Below are 18,858 nucleotides of genomic sequence, written 5' to 3'. Positions count from 1 at the left end.
CTACTTATCATGAGAGTATTGAGGTACTGACAAAGAAATACAGTAAAAAGAAAATGTTTAAAACCACTTACATTTTCATTGAAGTAGGACAATTAAGCCATTTTACATTCAGCACCTATGTGGCACGACAGTGCAACATTTTGGCTGCAAAACCTCTGCAACAAAAAGCTGAAATCTAAGCAAAACATTTTACGTAGGAATTTCAAGATAAGAGAAATATATCTGTTTTTTTCTTTTTTTTTTTTTTCTCCCTAAGGTTTTGTTAACTTTCTCTCTTCCCCTCTTCTCTCTCCCAAATCTTTGAATTAAATTTCATTCTTTTTTTTCTTTTCTTGACAGTTTTTTTAAAATATAAAATGTCCACGTTTTTCTTCTGTTCCCTTTCATGTCCTCTCCTGTGTCTGTAGCAGGACTTGGAGTGGCTCCAGTGGCATTAGCATGGCATGATATTGATACTGCCGGGCTATCTTCCAAAGCGCTAATGACTTAACAAAGTAGTCTTGTGGCTGCCATGGAAACGTTATAACTCTGTGAGATAGTGTATGTGTACAACTTGCATAGTAGTTCATTTCTGGGTACGTTGAAATCTAAGTCACCACAGCGATTGTACGGATTTGTGGCAATAAATGTCTTCATAGCTAGTTTATTGTTACAATTTTGATGGTAGTCATAACTCATCTGATATTGTAAAGGTGGCTTATCGGAAATACTCCTTCAACAAACGGAACCTGAAAAACCATTATAGCTATTTAGGTAGAGAAACTAGAGCCTAACACGTGGCTGTAGGAATGTGGATGGTGATGGGTCTGATCTTGAGGTCTTTTCCAACTCAGAGCCCATGTGCAAGTCGGGGCTAGTTAGGGAATACAAAAGAGTATTTATTATTTACAAAATGACAAGTCTGATCTACCCGAAAAACTGATGTGTGTATGCATTCAGGAAGTACTACAGTATACTGCAATAAGATTTCCACTGTATAAATCAAGGAGAATTGCAACCTTGTGTGTAATTTCATCTTTAAATTCTATTAACGAACTGCTTGAACTCTGACCTTGTAGTTTGTGATATTGTCACACCACTTCTTGTCTACTGATTTATGTTCTTATTACATCCGTGCTTATTATTGCTTCGGGGCTTGTTTATTGTTGGCTGTTTGTTTTTTTTTTCCTTCCAGTCTGGTCTGTTGCACTCTTTTCCCCCTTTTTTGCCAAAGAATTTTTAGGAGTGGTAGAATTTTATTTTTTGTTTCAGGAAAATAAATTATTTCTGCAGTTTGGTTTGTGGCTTTTTACATGAATGCAGAACACCCAGAGGTACAAGGCTGGCCGTCCTGGAACCCAAAGTCCTTTTTTCTCAGGACCGCTGCCACAGGGGCAGAGCACTGAGAGCTTTCCCACACCATCACGATAGCTCCTGTTCTGGAGAGGGAAAGCGGTTTCTAGATTTACTGAATCTGTTGTGTCTCTGCTGATACTATGAGACAGATTTTGTGTTTTCATTGTGTTTTCTGTAATGTTCCTGCACTTGCTCTCCATAAAGCACGAGTCATTTTTGGATTTTATGCATAGCTTTTAGAAGTTAATTAATTTCTCTCTTTTTTTTCCCATGTTGAATTTGAACGAATGACCTGAAAGATAAGGTGCCTTGCTGTTCTTTTTATCAGTGAGCCATCTGTTTTCTCTCATATAGGATTTTATGGTATATACATTACCAGTAATTGCTCGTCGTAGTAATTGGATATTGTTCTCACCAAGGTTGTTGGTCAAGAAGAAACTGCCAGTAGGAAGCTTTGGGGATCAGTGGTGGTCACATTCTTTGTCTTCTGATATGGCCGTCCATGCATTTCCATGTTTGCCAGTATTTCTTTTAGGTACTGTACTCTTAGCATGGCCCTTAAATTACTTTTTCGAAAGGATCAATTTACCTTTTTTTGGAGCATGCAAACTTTTTTCTTTTTAAAGATGTGAAACTGCTGCTCCCAGAAAGGTAATATTGCAAGTCTAAAGCAGAAATTTTAATTTACTTTAATATGCTTAATATGTGGCCTTTTCTTTTTAAATATTTAATTCAATTTATTTTGCTTTGTCTCACGTTTTACATTTCAGTGTACTGTATATGGCTGTATTTTAGATTGCCATTTTATTAAGATGTAATAGGTGCTTTGGGGCAAAATGGGAAGAAACCGGTCTTAAATATCTGTGCTACACGTACACACACGCTCAGAAAAAATATGCAAAAACGATCAGTTCTTTCCCATTCATGTAACTGCCACAGAGGAGAAGAGTAATTTTCTTAAAGGTAAGAAGAATCACGGGGTTACAACCCTTGCATATAATACTTGTAACAGCTAAGGTTTGCCATGTGCTATCTGATATGAATTGAGTACTACCACAGTACATACTTCGAAACAATTTAGCAAGCCACTTTATGTAAGGATCATGGTGGGACATTTGATATTGGATATTATGATGCAGTTTACTTTCTGTATATTTTAACAAGCAGAGAAATGAAGTTTCTCATCATTCTAGTTGTCTTCTTTCTACATTTCCTTAATGCCACAGCATGTAATTACAAATTGACTATCTGTTAAAATAGTATTTAAAGATGGTTTTTCTACAACAAATTCCAAGCACAGCTTTCTTTCCCAGTACTTAGCTATTTACCTTGGGTTGTGTCAGTTTGGATGAGTTTAAAATTCCAGCTGGGCAGATCCATGTTGTATGTTCTGCATCTGGAAGTGGAACAATAAATGGACCTTTGGTGGAACTTTCCCTAACAGCTAACATTTTCTGGTGGCATTCAGCGGAGAAAAAAGGCACTACTCAGTATCTTTCTTTCCCCTCTTTTCTGTTTTAAGGAAGAAAGAGAAAATCCTGCAAAAAGAAGTAGAATTGAACGCGATATAGATAACAACTTGATTACATCCACACCTCAAACAGGAGAAAAGCCTAATAAACAGATCTCCCGAGTAAGACGGAAAAGTCAAGTGAATGGAGGTTTGTAAATATTCTAATCATACATTATTACAGTTGACTGGTGATTCAGTAGCCTTCCAGCTGTTAACTAATAAAGGACATTTCTCCAGGTGAAGGTTATTAAGAGTTTTGTGATTGACTTCAGTGTTAGCAAGGCTGGACTAATAGTACTGAAATAAGATTTCCAGGACTGCAAGCACAAGTTACAATGGATGTGTCTGAGAGGGAATGCTTTATCCTAGTAAGAACAATTTCATTATGTGATAATGACCAGCTATTTTGGAACTATTTTTTTTTTTTCTAAAAGAAAAGAAGAGCCAATAATGATTATTTGATTTAGTTCTTCTCCCATTTTCTCACAAGAAGTGAAATAGGACTTCCCAGTTCATGACATCTGTGGAACTGACCTGGGTTCCTTAGATATTGAAAGCACTTGTCAAACATATAGCACATTTGTCAAACATATATTCCAACAAGGTTTCTGACATAGAATCATGGAAGAAATTAGGTTGTCAGGGACCTCTATAAGCCATCTGGGCAGTCCTCCTTTTCCTCTCCCAGCAAGGTGAATCCAGCTTGAAGAGAAATCTGACGTTTGAAGTTGGATCAGGCTGCTCAGAGCCTTGTCCAGTCAAGTTCTGAATATCTCAAAGGATGGAGATTCTACAGTCTCTGTGGGCTCCTGTTCCAATGTTTGACCACCTCATTGTGAAAATAATTCTTTTTTCAGTATCTCTAATAATGTCACACAGAGATACATCCTTTTAGATAAAATATTCCATGAAATTTAAAGCGTCAGCTGTGGTTCCAGATCTGACTTAAAAAACACATTTTTAGACTCCTTTTCCTAAGGAAATGAGACTTCATGTGTTTGTGCTGCCTGTCAGTGTTCCTTCTTTCTCCCAATAACTTTAGAATCCGTTGTCTGATTTCTGCCAAGTTTGTCAGCAAGGCAGAGGTCTGAAAGATTTCATATTCCAACAATGTTTTCAAAATCAGTAGCTAAGTACAGGATGGAGCTCCAAATGAGGGACTTCAGTGATGGAAGGTTTACAATGTGAGAGAATTACCTGTTTGGTTGTTGTCAGATGTCTGTGTAGGATCATTTTAGGAGTATTTGCTACTGTTAATTAGGTTTTTTGTGTCCTGGAGAGATAATAGCTATGCACTGACTTTGAGTGTGATGCATGCAGACAGTGCTTAAAGATGAAAGGGAACCATTTACCTGAATAAAGTTGTCTGAGGGATGCACGTACAGCACACTGAACTCATTTTACTGTTACAGCAATACCAAGTTCTTAGTGAAGACACTCGGTATTAGTGAAAGCACTGAGTTGCAGCTGGCACACCCTACGTTTTATGTAAAAGCGACGGGAAGTGTGAAGTACTGGTGCAGCTCCATCAGGCTCAGCTGACAAAAAGGTTCTCAGCTCATGTGCACAAAATACATTTGCTTACTTCCATATGGACAGACAGCTCAAAGACTTGTTACTGTAAAGTAAATAACTTCTTTCATTTCAGTCTCAGAATTATGTCTTGGATCTCACCCATGAGATAGCAGTTTTTAGTTTTAGGATACGCTTTTGATGCACATTTATAGAAAACCTTTAATTGTTATGTGGTATGTTGTTGTAATAACTAAGATTTACTTAATTCTGTGTTCTTTGTTATCTGTCATAACAACTAAGAATTATTTTACTTCCTAATTGTTTTTGTGTGTGTGTTTGTGTGTATACATGTACGTATATGGGGAGTATAGTGAAGCATGGACTTGATCTTGTGAAGTTTAGAGATTCAGCCACTGGAGTTCCACTGACACTTTCTCCTGTTTCCATCTAGTGGAGCCCCACTGACACTGACATCTATTTGTTGTGAAGGGTGTGCAGCATCGTAGTCTGCCTTCTGTCATCAAGCACATTTAGAGGATTAAAACTTCTATTATCTGTTAATCTATAAATCTATAGCATATTTCTTATAAGCAATTATTGCTTCCTAATTTTAAATTCTGAAGCTTAAGATGGTGTTGAAAATTGGTATTTAATTTTTATGTTGTTGCTAAATTGCTACCTGTTTTAATTTTTTTAAGGAACTATTTAGGCTGATTGCTTTTGCCAATTAAGGAAAGTCAGGGAGCAGGAGGGATCTTTCCTATAGTGAAGATAATAACAATAAAAGAGAGGGTGTACTGTGAAAAACAGAAGCATGTATTATACTTCATAACTTTTCTTTTACAGAAGCTGGAAGTTACGAAATGACAAACCAACATGTAAAGCAAAATGGGAAATTAGAAGATAATCCTACCACTGGCAGTCCCCCACGAACTACGTTACTGGGGACCATATTTTCTCCTGTCTTCAATTTTTTTTCACCAGCAAATAAAAATGGTAAGCATTATTTTAAAAGCCAATAGTGTTAAAGCTAAGCGATAGATTTTTGATTATAAGAAAATGTTGCTTTGAGTGGCGGTACACTTTTCATTCTGATTTACAAACCACAGGTTACTGCAACCAGATAAAAGGCCTCCTTCACAATTCTTAGAAGGGTTGATCATTGTTAAAAGAAGCAATAAGCTTATATGCAGTAGAAAGTTTCTTTCTTAGGTGTAAGTATCTAGCAGTGTACCTTTTATTGAAACAATAAAATAAATACTGGTATTAAGATCCTTGTCCCAAACAGAAGGATGTTTTTCATTCTACTTTTGGTTCTTATTTTTGTAACATGAATCAGACACAGCCTCTCTTGGTTATTCTGTAACATATTTTTTGGTGTTTAGTGATGACTGTCAGTATTCTTTAAGCTGAGGTACCTAACAGGTAATGACTATTAGTGTACTGAAATCTTAATTCAGGAACGTCAGGATCAGATTCTCCAGGCCAAGCTGTTGAAGCTGAAGAAATAGTCAAACAGCTTGATATGGAACAGGTAGATGAGATTACTACAAGTACTGCAACGTCAACCAATGGAGCAGCTTATACTAGCCAAGCAGTGCAGGTCAGATCTGCTGTTAACAATGGTTTAGAAGAAGTAGAGGAAACAAATGATCGTGACCTGCCACCACTTACAGGTAAGAAATGTGTGCTTGCCTTCTACTCAAGTCCTGAAGCTGTAGATAGTTGCTACTCCTAGGGAAATTCTAGCACCCCCATTTTGTATAAATTATTATTTCATGTTTACTTAAAACATGCAAACAGTATTCATACCATTTTTTTTTATCAACAAGCAAAACTTTTTTATGCACCGAAGACACAGCTTTTGCAAGGCTCATTTATTTCCTTTGAAACTTAGTTGACTTCATAACATTTCTTCAAATGAAAACAGACATCGAAGAATAAAGACATTTTTATTACTATTTAAACTACCCCCACACACACACATTAAAAATGTATCCCCTAGACTTGCTGATCACAAAAGAGAAATTTGCGGCATTTTATTATCATATATTAAAATAACACATTGAGATGAATAAGAACATAAATATCCTATATTAATTTTCCACATTTTCTTTGGAAAAACTCAACATACACAGTTATGGACAAAAGTTCTATATATATGGATATTCCATATCTATAAAATTCACAATCAACTCTCTGTGGAGGGCCTGCATCAAATTCTTTAGTTATCTAAATCCTCATACATGCATAGGTGTTTCTCCTTTGACACAAATACCTTAGCAAATGATGGGTAGGAGCTGGTCAAGTGTCTGGAACATGCATGCAGGTAGTTCATATCACCAAAGGTTGTATGGGTGCCTTGCCCTGTAACACGGGCACTTTTATTTGGCCAGATCAAGAAGTTCTGTGGGATGACGTGACGTTGAGCCCTCAGGAAAATTTGTGAGAAGGCATGCAGAGTATTTCGGATGAAATACGAGGACTAGCAGGCTCCTGCTCTTTTTCACTGTTGTTTAAGGCACTCATGTATAAAATGCAAATTTACACTTTTAAAAACTGCACTAATAAGACTAGCTTTTGTGTTGTTTTATTTATTTATTGTTGTTGTTTTGTTTTGTTTGTTTTATTTTTGTTTTGGTTATTTTCATTGAATTGTAGCACCAGTATCTCCGGACAGTGGCTACTCATCAGCTCATGCAGAAGCCACCTATGAAGAAGACTGGGAAGTCTTTGATCCGTAAGTGGTAATATCTGTACTTAAAACATGAATTGATCATGTTGGGTATTGGATTAAGGAATTGTTATTTGAGTTGCTGTGTTTTTTATATTACAGTAATGAATTCAAAAATCTCTTAACTTAAAAAAAATAAGTGTATGTTGAAGTGTTTGTTTTTCAGTTTAAATTATTTATTTCTTGTGTGGCTTTACACACAATATGCATTTTTAAATATTTAGTTGAGCTACAACATTGCCAGTCGCATAATGCATACGCATTTCTAAAACAAAATCTGATATATTTTTTTTCAGATACTATTTCATCAAACATGTTCCGCCATTAACAGAAGAACAACTTAACAGGAAGCCAGCTCTTCCACTGAAAACAAGAAGCACACCAGAATTCTCATTAGTTCTAGACTTGGTAAGTACCTTTATAAATAAATAGCAAAATCAGGGGGAGAGCTGTGTAGCATTTGATTTGTTTTGTCTGTTGCTGAAATTAGTACTGTGTGCTCTAAATAAAAATACCTTGCTGAAGGTTACACAATTTTCCTAATACTTTTATTTAAAGATGGTCTGCATAAAAGTAAATTTAATAGTGGCAAGAATAGAATACTTGCTGTATTTGTTGAATTCTTAACATTGTTTCCCCCAAAAAGTATTAATTTTTTTATCATCTTGAACAAAGATTATCTGTCCCCATAAAGATTTCCAGAACCAATGGAGAAAAACAAGATGTACTAAGTAGGAAAATTTAGCTTCATATGTCTTGCATCAAAATTGACCAGGAATGAATCTTTTAATTCTTATAGCATTCTTCTTCAAAGAGGCCACAAATCCACTTTCTTAAATACTCATAGAAAATGTATTTGTGTTTAGAATAGTTTCATCAAGTCACTCTGTTCTGAAAGTAGTTTCAGACACTGCTAATGATGTCAGGAACGTTGTTTTACCATGAGCGATATCAGTTGGTGGGTACTCTGGTCATATAAAATGGATAGATGATTCAAATTGATAGATGCAGATTTGAACTGAATGACAGTATAGCCTACAAAATTAAAATGTCTTCTTACAATTATGCCACTAGAACACAATTATAATTGAAATTTTTCAAAAACTGCAATAATAATAAAATGTAAAGTTAATTCCAAAAGCTCTTATTCGATTTTAACAGTGCTTGCACAAAACTAAGTTTTCCAGACTCAGTAAACCCACCTTAAAAGGAACATAAAAATCTAGACAACTACTTCTCTTTTCAGCAATCTTTACACGTTTTTTTCTTACTTTTATACCATCTTTTAATTTTTAATAGGATGAAACGTTAGTGCACTGTAGTCTAAATGAATTAGAAGATGCTGCACTCACTTTTCCAGTTCTTTTTCAAGATGTCATTTACCAGGTAATTAGCATGCATAGAAGAATATGTACCTTTTTATTTTGTTTAACATATGAATTCTTCCCATTTATATTTGTTATGATCTTGTCTAAAGAGATAAATAACTGCCTGGCATTTAACAACTATCTGGGTTATAAACTGCAAGGTGGATTATCCTGCATTAGAAATACTGTGGAGCACTGTTTGTTGCCACAACGTGGTAATGTTGGACACTGATTCAAACTGTAAACATTCATTGCTAAGAAAGTGTAAATGATCTTCGTAGCAGCAATCTTCAGCAGCAGCATTTCTCCTTGCCAGCAGGTGGAGGCAGGAACACTGAAAGTTTAGCCAGTATTATTTCCGAGTGCAGCTTCTCATGGACTGTTAACTTTCTTCCCTTCATATGGAAAACCAATTCACATTGGTTGATCATTTCTTTCTGTACAGAAGACATCTTCTGAGCCTGCTGTTAACTAGCTTCTGTCTAGATCATTAGTCTTGCTGTACCCTCCACCAGTGCCAGTTCTACCTCTTTACTCCCAGAGAGTCTGCTTGGTGCTTGGAGTGATTTTGATTGTCTTGTGGAGACTGCTAGATTTAGTTTTTTGTTCTGCTTTAGGAGGTACTGTTAGTTGTATGTGATTTACATTGACGTACCACTGAAGAACAAGCATGGGAAGAAGGAACTCTCTTCCAGCAACTACCAAAAGATGCTGCACTGACCCAGGCTGTTGTTCTCAGGTCCTTTTGTGTGATGTACCTGGGAGTAGCAACAGCTTCCCCACCATGTAGTTCGCACGATATTGGATCCCACTGTAGTATCTTTGGAGAATGAGCCAGTCATCAGGCACCTTAAAAGGACACTTGTCCAGGTATTTTTCCTGATTTTAAAAATGTTTTTCTTCACTGTTGCATATAAAAGCCCTTGGAATCTGAAAAGCTGAAATAATTTTTAAACTTGGGTTTCTTATCTCTTATTTGGTGATGGCCATGCTCAGTTTCCTCCAGGCTGAACTTGGAAAGAGCCTTAGAATTAATTCTTTGGACGTTCTTGACATTTCTAACAGCATTAGGAAGACTAAAGCTTCATTTTTTTCCTTCCTTCTCTTAAGGGATCTCAGTATGATGTTGAGGATTTTCTGTGTAAACTGTCGTCCTTTTAGTGATTGTATGCCTGAATGAGAGTAGCTGAGCTTTAACCAGAATTTTGCCTTTAGGAAATTGAAGTCAATGGAAAGAGTGAGTTACAGTATTTCTAAATCCTTATTTAACAGCATTGTGCACATGCCGGTGTAGCCCTTGATACAGTAAAATTACTAAGTGGGTCCTAGATAAGTTTTGTCTTAGCTCTCTGTAGAGTCTAGCCTGCAATAGCCAAGGAGCAATAGCTTTCTGTAGGTTTGAGAAAGTTGGACACTGTCTGTGAGCACGCTCTCCTGATCGTTACATTCTGTTCATCTGGTTTTATGTCACACTAGACAACTCACAAATTACTCACCTCTTACTAGGCAACAGGTAATAAGCAAGACATTTTAAAGATACAATTAAATAGGGTATAGTACACAAAAAGACGAATAATCATCCTAAAATAAAAGTAGGAATTAGTTGATGTTACATTTAGGTTTTTAGTCAACAGTTAGCTATTTATCAGCTTTTACAATGTGTTTCTTTTGCTTACAATCGTCTTGGGTATAGTACCATATTAATTTTGTATCTCCGTGTTTCATTTTGGAAGTCCTTCCAGCTGGTAACAGAGAAGCAGACACGAAGCTGTCTGAGCAAAGTAGAAGTCAGCAAGTTACTATATATAAATCAGATGAAAACAATACCTGATGTGAAAGATACATTTCTGAAGATTCTTTCCATTAGTATCAAAACGTCTACTGCCTTCATGTAGGTTTTCCAGAAAGACAGTTATTTATCTATTAACTGTTTTTTAAGAGTAAAACTTAGTTCTGTGCTCATTTTCCAACTGAATGTCTTACTGAGAGAAAAATAAGACTGACTAACATTGCAAACATGAACCCAAGTTCGTAGCGTTTCAGTTTCCTTGCCCATCCAAAGGCATCAGTGCTCTTGCAGTAGCAGTGTGATGTTAAACCAGGTACTTCCTCAAAAAGAAGCTCCAGAACTGGCTACTGTAGGGTGTAAAAAAACAGTAAAGCAGTACAAGTTTACGAGTACAACATTAAAAATCAGTTTGTCTTAGGTTTTGGAGGGCCTGGTAGAACATATATCTAAACTCCATAGGTCTGGGAGTCAAGCAACAAGTTTCAGGTCCAGGAACTCAGCTCTTTTGCTGTTTCTTTCAGTGATTGTAGGTGGTGGACTATTTTTAAGAAAAGTTTTTTAAAAATAAGGAAGTTGTTGTTAATATTTCTTACAATTTACCATGAGGCGTGCAGAAAACGTAATATATGAGTATAGAGCAGTGTTCTGCGAATTTAAAAATTACTATGCAATTCCAGCACCGGCATACAGGGGTTTTTAAACCTTTGGATGAATCACTTGAAGTCACTGATTTCTGCTTAAAAAGAAAAAATAAATCTCTAAAATGGATATCGTTGTGCTTACTTCAGGCTTTTGAGACGATGAATTTGTTTGTTAATGTTTCCTTTGTTGAAAAATCTCTAAGTTATACCAGTGTTTAAGTTTGGGGCTTGGTAAAAATACAGTGTTTGGAAAGCTGAAGTTTTCTTAAATGCTGTGTCTGTTAAACACTGTCTTATATCTGACTATAAAAATAAACATTTGGCTCTTCAACTCTAGACTTAGATTTTATACTGTTTGTATTGTTGTAGCACTTTACATTAAGTGGCTTATCTTATTAAGATTTTTTTTCCTGTGGTAGAGAGGTTTTCACTGTATTTTGTTTCGGGTGGGTGAGATCCCTTCCCGCTGTTTGTTCAGAGGGTGCCTTCCATGCACTAGCAGGCTTTCAACAAAAGGCAGATGTTTTCACTCAGTTCTTCAGCTGAAATATATCTTTACTGATCTTTCAGAGAATAATTCACTTTGATCTTTGATCCTTGAAAGATGTTCTGGAGCTACATAGGTCAGTTGGAGGTTACTGACTGTGGTGTTACATATATCCCATCTTACTGTCGCCAAAACTACCTAGGTGCTTTACTTTGTTACTGCAGTGGAATGAGGCACACAATGCTTTTGAGTTCTGGCTCTCCTTTCTAATGAATTCCACTCTTTCTCTGAAATAACAGCAGAGCCATCAAGCTTTGGATCTGAAAACCTTCAGTGTGTCATGGACAGCACCCACAAAGAAATGCGGTCTTAGGTCAGGAAGACTTCTGTAGCTCAGGAGAACCTCTGGAGTCATACTTTGCCCCTTGAAGAGCCATAGCCAGCCACAGTTCAGGCAGAGCTGTCTGGTTTTGGGACGGTCCTCACCTTGAGTCACTTTTGTTGCCATTGAAATAATGGGATGTGATGATCATTTTGGAAAACAAACAAACAAAAAACTTTGAGGACGCTTTTCATATATGTTATGCATTTATGCCTGTGAGTCACATTCAAGTAGGTGATATCATGCATCTCAGTGGACACACAAACGTTCAGTCATTAAAAAGGGTGAAAAATATTACTAGGCTTCTATACGTGTTTTTGAAACTTAGATTTCATGGTAGGTCTACTCCTCAGAGAGCAGGAATCAGAAATGGAGGGAAATTAGATGTGTGCACAGGGGAGTCAGGCAGAAAAAATAGGAAAAGTTAAATAAGGCTGAAGATGGAAAGAGACAAGGTGTTTATTTGCCAGAATTATGGTGAATTTTGGACTGGAGAAGGAAAGGGGATGTGCAGCGTTGGCATAACAGTGAAGAAGAAAAGGGGGAAGATGTGGGGAAGATGCAAAGAGAGAGGGAGAAAATGGAAAATGTTGGATGTGTTTTGTTCTACTTTGGTTACTTAATTGTTCTACTCTGGCTACCTGGAGTTCTGCATCAGCTCATCCTAGCTGGGTGTAGTGATGCCATTGCCTTGTGCTGTGCCAGAGTGCCACAGAACACTAAAAACAGTCCAGTGAATCTGCCATCAGTATCATTATCTATGTGTGTGTGTTTATAAGTTGTAATTAGAAATACATACTCTAAAAAGAAGTTATTTTTCCCTGGACTTCTTGTTTGCATTTATATATAAGCTTCCTAAATATTAAGACATATTATATTTAGATAGATACACGCATATAAATACATGTCAGTAATCTAAAATAGAACACGTTACAAAGATGCTGCAATTATCCACAGACTAAACAAACTGAAAAAGCATGCACAAGTGAGGAACCCGAGCAACCACAACTTTTCTCTGATACAATTGAATTATTTTTAAAATCGTTTAGCTGGCTGTTGTGACCAATTTAATTCAATCCAGCCTTAAAAAACAACAACAACAAGCAGCCACCACACAATAAATTGTATACCAAATGTTTTTATATTAGCAACTGAAATACCAACAGATACCTTAGTTTAGTGCTTTGGTTGCTGAGAGAGTTTGTAGAAGAAATGTTTAAGAGACTTTCTGAAATGACATCTGTGTTTCTTCCGTAACAGAGAACTGGCTTCACGTGAGCAGAATAATCCCTTTGCATTTGCAAAGAAAAACTTACTTTGCCTTAAACTCAAGGTTACAACTAAAGAGGATGCTGGCTGTGCTATATGCTTGCTGTATGTAGAAAGAACAATTTGCACTGAATTTACAAGCACAGACAAGTTGAGTGTTATTGAGCATTGGGTCACCACAAGGCTCCACGTTAATTCATTACATTTGTCTTTGTGGTAAGATAAATACCTTATCTAGCCTTTGAGCGAGACCTCACCGCTTTATTATGGCTAAGCAATAAGTCATTTTCACAGAGATTTTAGTGCCGTCAGGAGACATATGGCGTGAAGTCACGCCTGTCAGCTCTGTATTTAGGAAGTTGGCTTCTCAGTACCATCTTGGCTAAATGGAATCCAAAAACCCATCAAGTGCAGGCTGTGGTCTCTCCAAAGCATTCCCGATAGCCAGGTTACTTACTGCCTCACAAGGTGAGTTACCCAGAGTGAGGAGGGAAGCAGGCCTTGCTTGCACAGTCCGTGGATGTGTCTTTGTGTGCTAGAAGCAGGGGTGCTGGTACCAGATGTGATGAGGTTGCAGGATTTTGATTACTGCTCCTAGTATAGAAAATAATGAAAAATTAGGTGTTACTGTAGTACCTGGTCGCTCAATAAAAGTCACTCAAAAAAAGGCAATAAAAGCCTCACTCAATTTTATGCTAAATAATGACATTTTCATTGGCTTAGAAATATGTACTTCTTTTAAAGGACTAAGATCTATCACAGCATGTGCTAATGATGTGAAATTTACTTAACCCATTCCCTTTTTCTTTCCTTTTGGTTATTTGGTTGTGTCTACATATAAATTTGATGTAATTCAGTGAAAGTAATACAGATCCTTTGTGGAGATTTACGTTGATTTGAAAGTAAATTCAAGCCTATTCCCAAATGGCTCTTAAAAAAATGATAAAGTTGAAATTAACTTGGTTTAGATAGAAGTTCAGTATGCTCCCTTTTCTAAAAAAACATGTTATTCTGAACGTGGGCAATCTCTGAATCAAAAAGAAAGGTAAGCAGAGAAGAAGGCCACGGTTTCACCCCTCAGAATATGTCCTCACTGTTGGTTAAGGTCAAGTCCAAATGTGTGCTAGAAACCACCCTGGGCCATCTTCCAAACACAAGTACCACAGGAACAGAGCAGTGCTCAGCATCTGCACTCACACCTGCTGTGCTGGCGGGCCTTTGGACGGGAGCTATAGATCTGTATGGGTGCCTTCGTGGGAGCCCAGGTCTTGTACTTTGAGCAAGATTGGCAAGAGAGATGCAGAAGCCCCCTAGCTTGGTATCTCTTCTCTGGAGTCTACTGTGTTTTTTACTGGAAATGATCTGTATATGTCTGCAGTTCTGTGCTGGTGGTATGTGAATTAATGGAGCTTTGGAAATAGATTAAATAGATTAAGCCTTTTTTTTTTTGTCACTTCTGACACCCCCGTATTCTCTGTGTAATTCTTAGTGGAATAAAGTTATTAGGAAGATTATTTATATGCTGGCATAAAATTATCTAGTAACCGACCTGATGCTGCCCAGCTGGTGAAAGCTGATTCAAAACGTTTAGTCAAAGCAACTGGTTTAATTTTTCTTGAGAGATTGTCTATTTTAAATTATTGTATTTATTTTTAAATAATATAATTTAAATAATTTCTAATTGCATCAAGTTCTCCAGTAAAATTGTTAAGCCTAATTTTACCATATTATGCTTTAATTTATAGCTGCTTAGGCTTCAAGCTAACTTAATTTTGTTTTAATCAAGTTATTATTCTGTTGGTATTTAATGATTACTGTATTCATAATGCTCATTTTGACCTGATCTTTACAAACTGATACTTAGCCATGCAGGCAATAGCTGCGATATTTTGAATCTTTTGCTAAAGTGCATCTCTGCTTCAGGTTTATGTCCGGTTAAGGCCATTCTTCCGAGAATTCCTGGAACGTATGTCTCAGATTTATGAGGTAAAAATAATTAGATGTTATCTTTTGAATTTTATTTTAAAGTTATATTTGCATATTAATATCTAAAATAATTCTTTTTTCCATTTAATCCATAGATCATTCTTTTTACTGCTTCTAAGAAGGTGTACGCAGACAAGTTACTGAACATCCTAGACCCTAAAAAGCAACTGGTCAGGTAAAAATAAAAAAATGTGATTATACCTCTTGTAGGCAAACAAACTTACTTCCTAACAGATATGAAGAAAGTGATTCTGATGTTTTCTTTATTGCACTGTGTCTTACTTAAATGATTCTTTGTGCTTATGCTCAGCTTGTCTAAGGGTGAGAGAAAAATGAAGTGGTTGAATTACTGCCTTGGTGATAAGATAAACCCAGACATCTTTACTTTGCACTCTTCTGGCCAAAAAACATAGCCACTCGTTCTCTGTAGCATAATAGAATTGCCCACTGGAAATGACCTCCTAGGTATCAAAAATGTGTTTTAGCTGCTCTTGAATATATGTAATGAATAAAGAAAATGAACAGATTACTGGAAGCTCCAAGCATCAGACTACTTTTAAGCTATTTGTATTAGATTTATTATTTATAAATAATGATTTACATAGTTAACTTTATAAACATTATTTCTTATTCAGTCACAAAATAATTTGTGGGTTTTGTAGTAAAGCTGTTACGTTTTTTCATTTCTTCTGTTAATACATAGATTTGTTTGGAAGAGATTAGCTTTCCTCAAGAACAGTGCCTTAAGACAGATTAGACCTCGGATGAGATTCTTTCTGTTATTCTCATCTGGAAGGTGGACTGTTATGTGGGAAAGTTGAAACTGAAGAGGGGGGTTTCTCAGGGATTCATCCTCAATAGGGTATCCCAAGTGAGGAAAGTAGCAACTATACTTGATTATAGTCAGGACTGTGTAAATTCTGTACCGAGAATGTCTTTGCCAAGGCATTTCTCTGCATCACTTTAGTTTGGTAAATTAACTCGCTACTGCATTTTGAATGAGCAAACAAAACTGGACTTTTTGAAGTTAGAAATGCACAGCCATTGGAATATCTGAGCCTACCTGCACACACAGCCAAGCAGGATGTATGAGCAAGTAAGATATTTGCACATACAGAAAATGTGTGTGTGTGTGTCCAAGTATCTAATATTTATGATTGAGGGCTACAGTTTTAATTTTGTTGTTAACAGGAAGAGTGTGAAAAATATACTTGCTTGGCTGTGTTCTAAAAATTTACAGAATTTCTGTAAAATTCATATGATATATGAATCTAGATGTGATTCATGTGCCACTGGAAACCTGACATCAAGGCATGATGAGTTTTGACATTAGCCTAAAGGTAGATTTGTCAGGCACTCCACACGTGTGACTCAGAATCTATATATAAATTCATTTGCTGCTGAGGCATCAGCTTATTTTCTTCCATAGCAACATTAGGAACTCAACCCTTTTATGAAATTAAGCACACTTTGTACAGCTTCTAAAAACTTCACTTAAATGTAACAGCCTTAAAGAAACTGCCTTGTAATACAGCTATGTAAAACTTGAAATCTGTCTAGTTTATAACTTATTTTTGAATTACAGTCACGATATTTTATGAAATTTCAGTTTTACTCCTGTTTTTTTTTTTATTATTATTATTTGAGTCCTCTTATTCTACACTTCCATCTGTTTACTAAGTATTTCTTCTATAATAAATTAAAAGAGAAGTGGGTAGGAAGAAGTTGATGGAATGTTTTGACCTCAAGGCTTTTTTCAGACTCTAAAAACTGAAATAGGTTAATTGTGAACAGAGGGAGCATAGGAAGGAAAATATTTCTTCTAACAGTGGCATGTGGAGGCTGTGTACTGTAGCGGCTGGAGCAAAATAAAAAGAACAAACTCAATAAATTGGTTCCAGTGCAGACATAATCTCTGATTTTGGGGCCTTGCAAAATAATTTCATTATCTTGGGTCCCTGTGTCAATCTATCTGCAAAAATGGTTAGAAAGCAAGACCCTGTTGACAAATATTTGTTACACCTGAGCTGAGCTTTCTCTGTGTAAATGCAAACAATTGCCTGCAGAACTAGATAAATATAAAATCACCTTAGCTAGCAACTTTACCAGTAAAAAGGTCATAGTAGAATGGAAAATATGAAACAGGTTCTTAAAAAAGAGCTAAGTAGATCAGAAGAGGAGAAAAAAACGAACATTTGGTATTGTTAACATTCTCTTTATGCCATCTGATGTTGCAATTTTTCTCATTAATTAGTATTTTAATTTAATCACAGGCATCGACTTTTCCGTGAGCATTGTGTTTGTGTACAAGGAAATTACATAAAGGATTTAAACATTCTTGGTAGAGATCTTTCAAAAACGATCATAATTGACAATTCACCGCAAGCCTTTGCCTATCAGGTAAGTATGCTGCCATCAGTACACTTCTTAGACGTGGCAAAAAACTTCCCAAAGGAATATAGCAAAAAAAACCGACAGTATTTAAGACTACATTGTTTGCAGTTAACTTTGTATTTAAATTTATAAAACACACTTTAACAAATTGCTCTGGTTTGCTTGCTTTTCTCTTGTGAAGAGGCATTCACGTGTAAACTGAATGACTTATTTTATGAACAAACTATATAACCGGTCAGTTTTATTTCTTGTTCATTTTTTCTAAAGAAGCCGCCAGGTCTGCTAAGACTGTCCCTTGGACTTCGTTGCAGACCTAGTTTTTTAACGCTAGTGAAATCATTAAGAACAGATCACTGGTTGAACTGACACACACAGCTGCGAAAATTATTTGTACTTCAATGTTATGAAGTTATACTCCGTGATTTAGATTTTTCCAGAAGTTCAGTATGTAACTATTCCAGTTAGTCCTATTATATAGATACAGGAGTTCAGAGAGTGATCTCTAATGTCTCATTTGTCTCATCTACATTAAAGAACCAAAAAACCCACCTGTTTGACTTAGCCTCATTTGCACAAACTACAGCCAGGATACGGTTAGTATCCATGCATTGTTTTAACATAAAATTTTCTCAAAATACCAATGCTTTTCAGTTCAGCAGATTCTTCTACAGCTAGGTTTATTTCAGCTTTGATGTGGAAATTTTTGCAATGACTTATGCAAAGGACGGAGTTATTTCAGAAGTGAATTTTAATACAAACTTTAGAGGAAAAATACATGTTAATAAACACCATCTTGGAAATATTTTTCCCCAAAATGCTATTTCACAAATCGTATTATTAGATAAATGAAGTACAAGTCATTTGTTGATGATTTTTTTACTTTAGCTTTCAAATGGAATTCCTATAGAAAGCTGGTTCATGGATAAAAATGACAATGAACTCCTAAAATTGATTCCATTTCTGGAGAAACTTGTAGAGCTGGTAAGTCTTTCCTTCATTTGGCTTCCCCCCTCTCCACCCAGTACATTAGTTAGCTCTTTTAAGCAGCATCACACACTTTCAGATTTTGATTCACTGAGATTTTGACTGCTAAAAGTCATGTGTCTCTTGGAAAGCGTTCTCTGGGCAGTAATTCAAAGTTTGTACAAGGACTTATTTATATAGCAAAGGACAGAATGCCATCATTTCTAGCTGTGCTTTTAATGAAAACCTGGAGAATTGTGACATCAATTATAATGAAAATCTTATAATGAGAATCTTAAAAATTTAGGTTACGTATAGCCTTCTGTTGGCTGTGTTGTGTGCCTTTATTCTTAAAATAGAAATAATCTTATTCAAAAACTGTTGTGAATGTAATATAATTGTTTTTATAAGATCATTGTAATTACAAATATAGCTGCTGTTTTGTCATATTACTATACTGGTGTTAGAAATTTGCCCTTACTG

The 18,858-nt window shown here is 36.1% G+C and overlaps 1 protein-coding gene across 1 annotated transcript in view; it reads left to right on the top strand.

The window, feature by feature from the left end:
* The window catches only part of CTDSPL2 (CTD small phosphatase like 2), a 38,987-nt gene that overhangs the window by 16,691 nt on the left and 3,438 nt on the right, over positions 1-18,858 (top strand). The window contains exons 3-12 of the mRNA XM_084293419.1: positions 2,858-2,996; positions 5,210-5,359; positions 5,824-6,039; positions 7,025-7,103; positions 7,394-7,505; positions 8,397-8,483; positions 14,956-15,018; positions 15,114-15,193; positions 17,292-17,418; positions 18,298-18,393. Of these exons, the coding sequence (XP_084149545.1) occupies positions 2,858-2,996; positions 5,210-5,359; positions 5,824-6,039; positions 7,025-7,103; positions 7,394-7,505; positions 8,397-8,483; positions 14,956-15,018; positions 15,114-15,193; positions 17,292-17,418; positions 18,298-18,393 (1,149 nt within the window). The remainder of the gene's footprint in view (positions 1-2,857; positions 2,997-5,209; positions 5,360-5,823; positions 6,040-7,024; positions 7,104-7,393; positions 7,506-8,396; positions 8,484-14,955; positions 15,019-15,113; positions 15,194-17,291; positions 17,419-18,297; positions 18,394-18,858) is intronic.

This window comes from Netta rufina (assembly GCF_964035555.1).
Source record: "Netta rufina genome assembly, chromosome: 11".
Lineage (NCBI taxonomy): Eukaryota > Metazoa > Chordata > Aves > Anseriformes > Anatidae > Netta > Netta rufina.
Note: the sequence above shows the minus strand (reverse complement) of the source record. Positions and strands in the feature narration are given on the sequence as shown.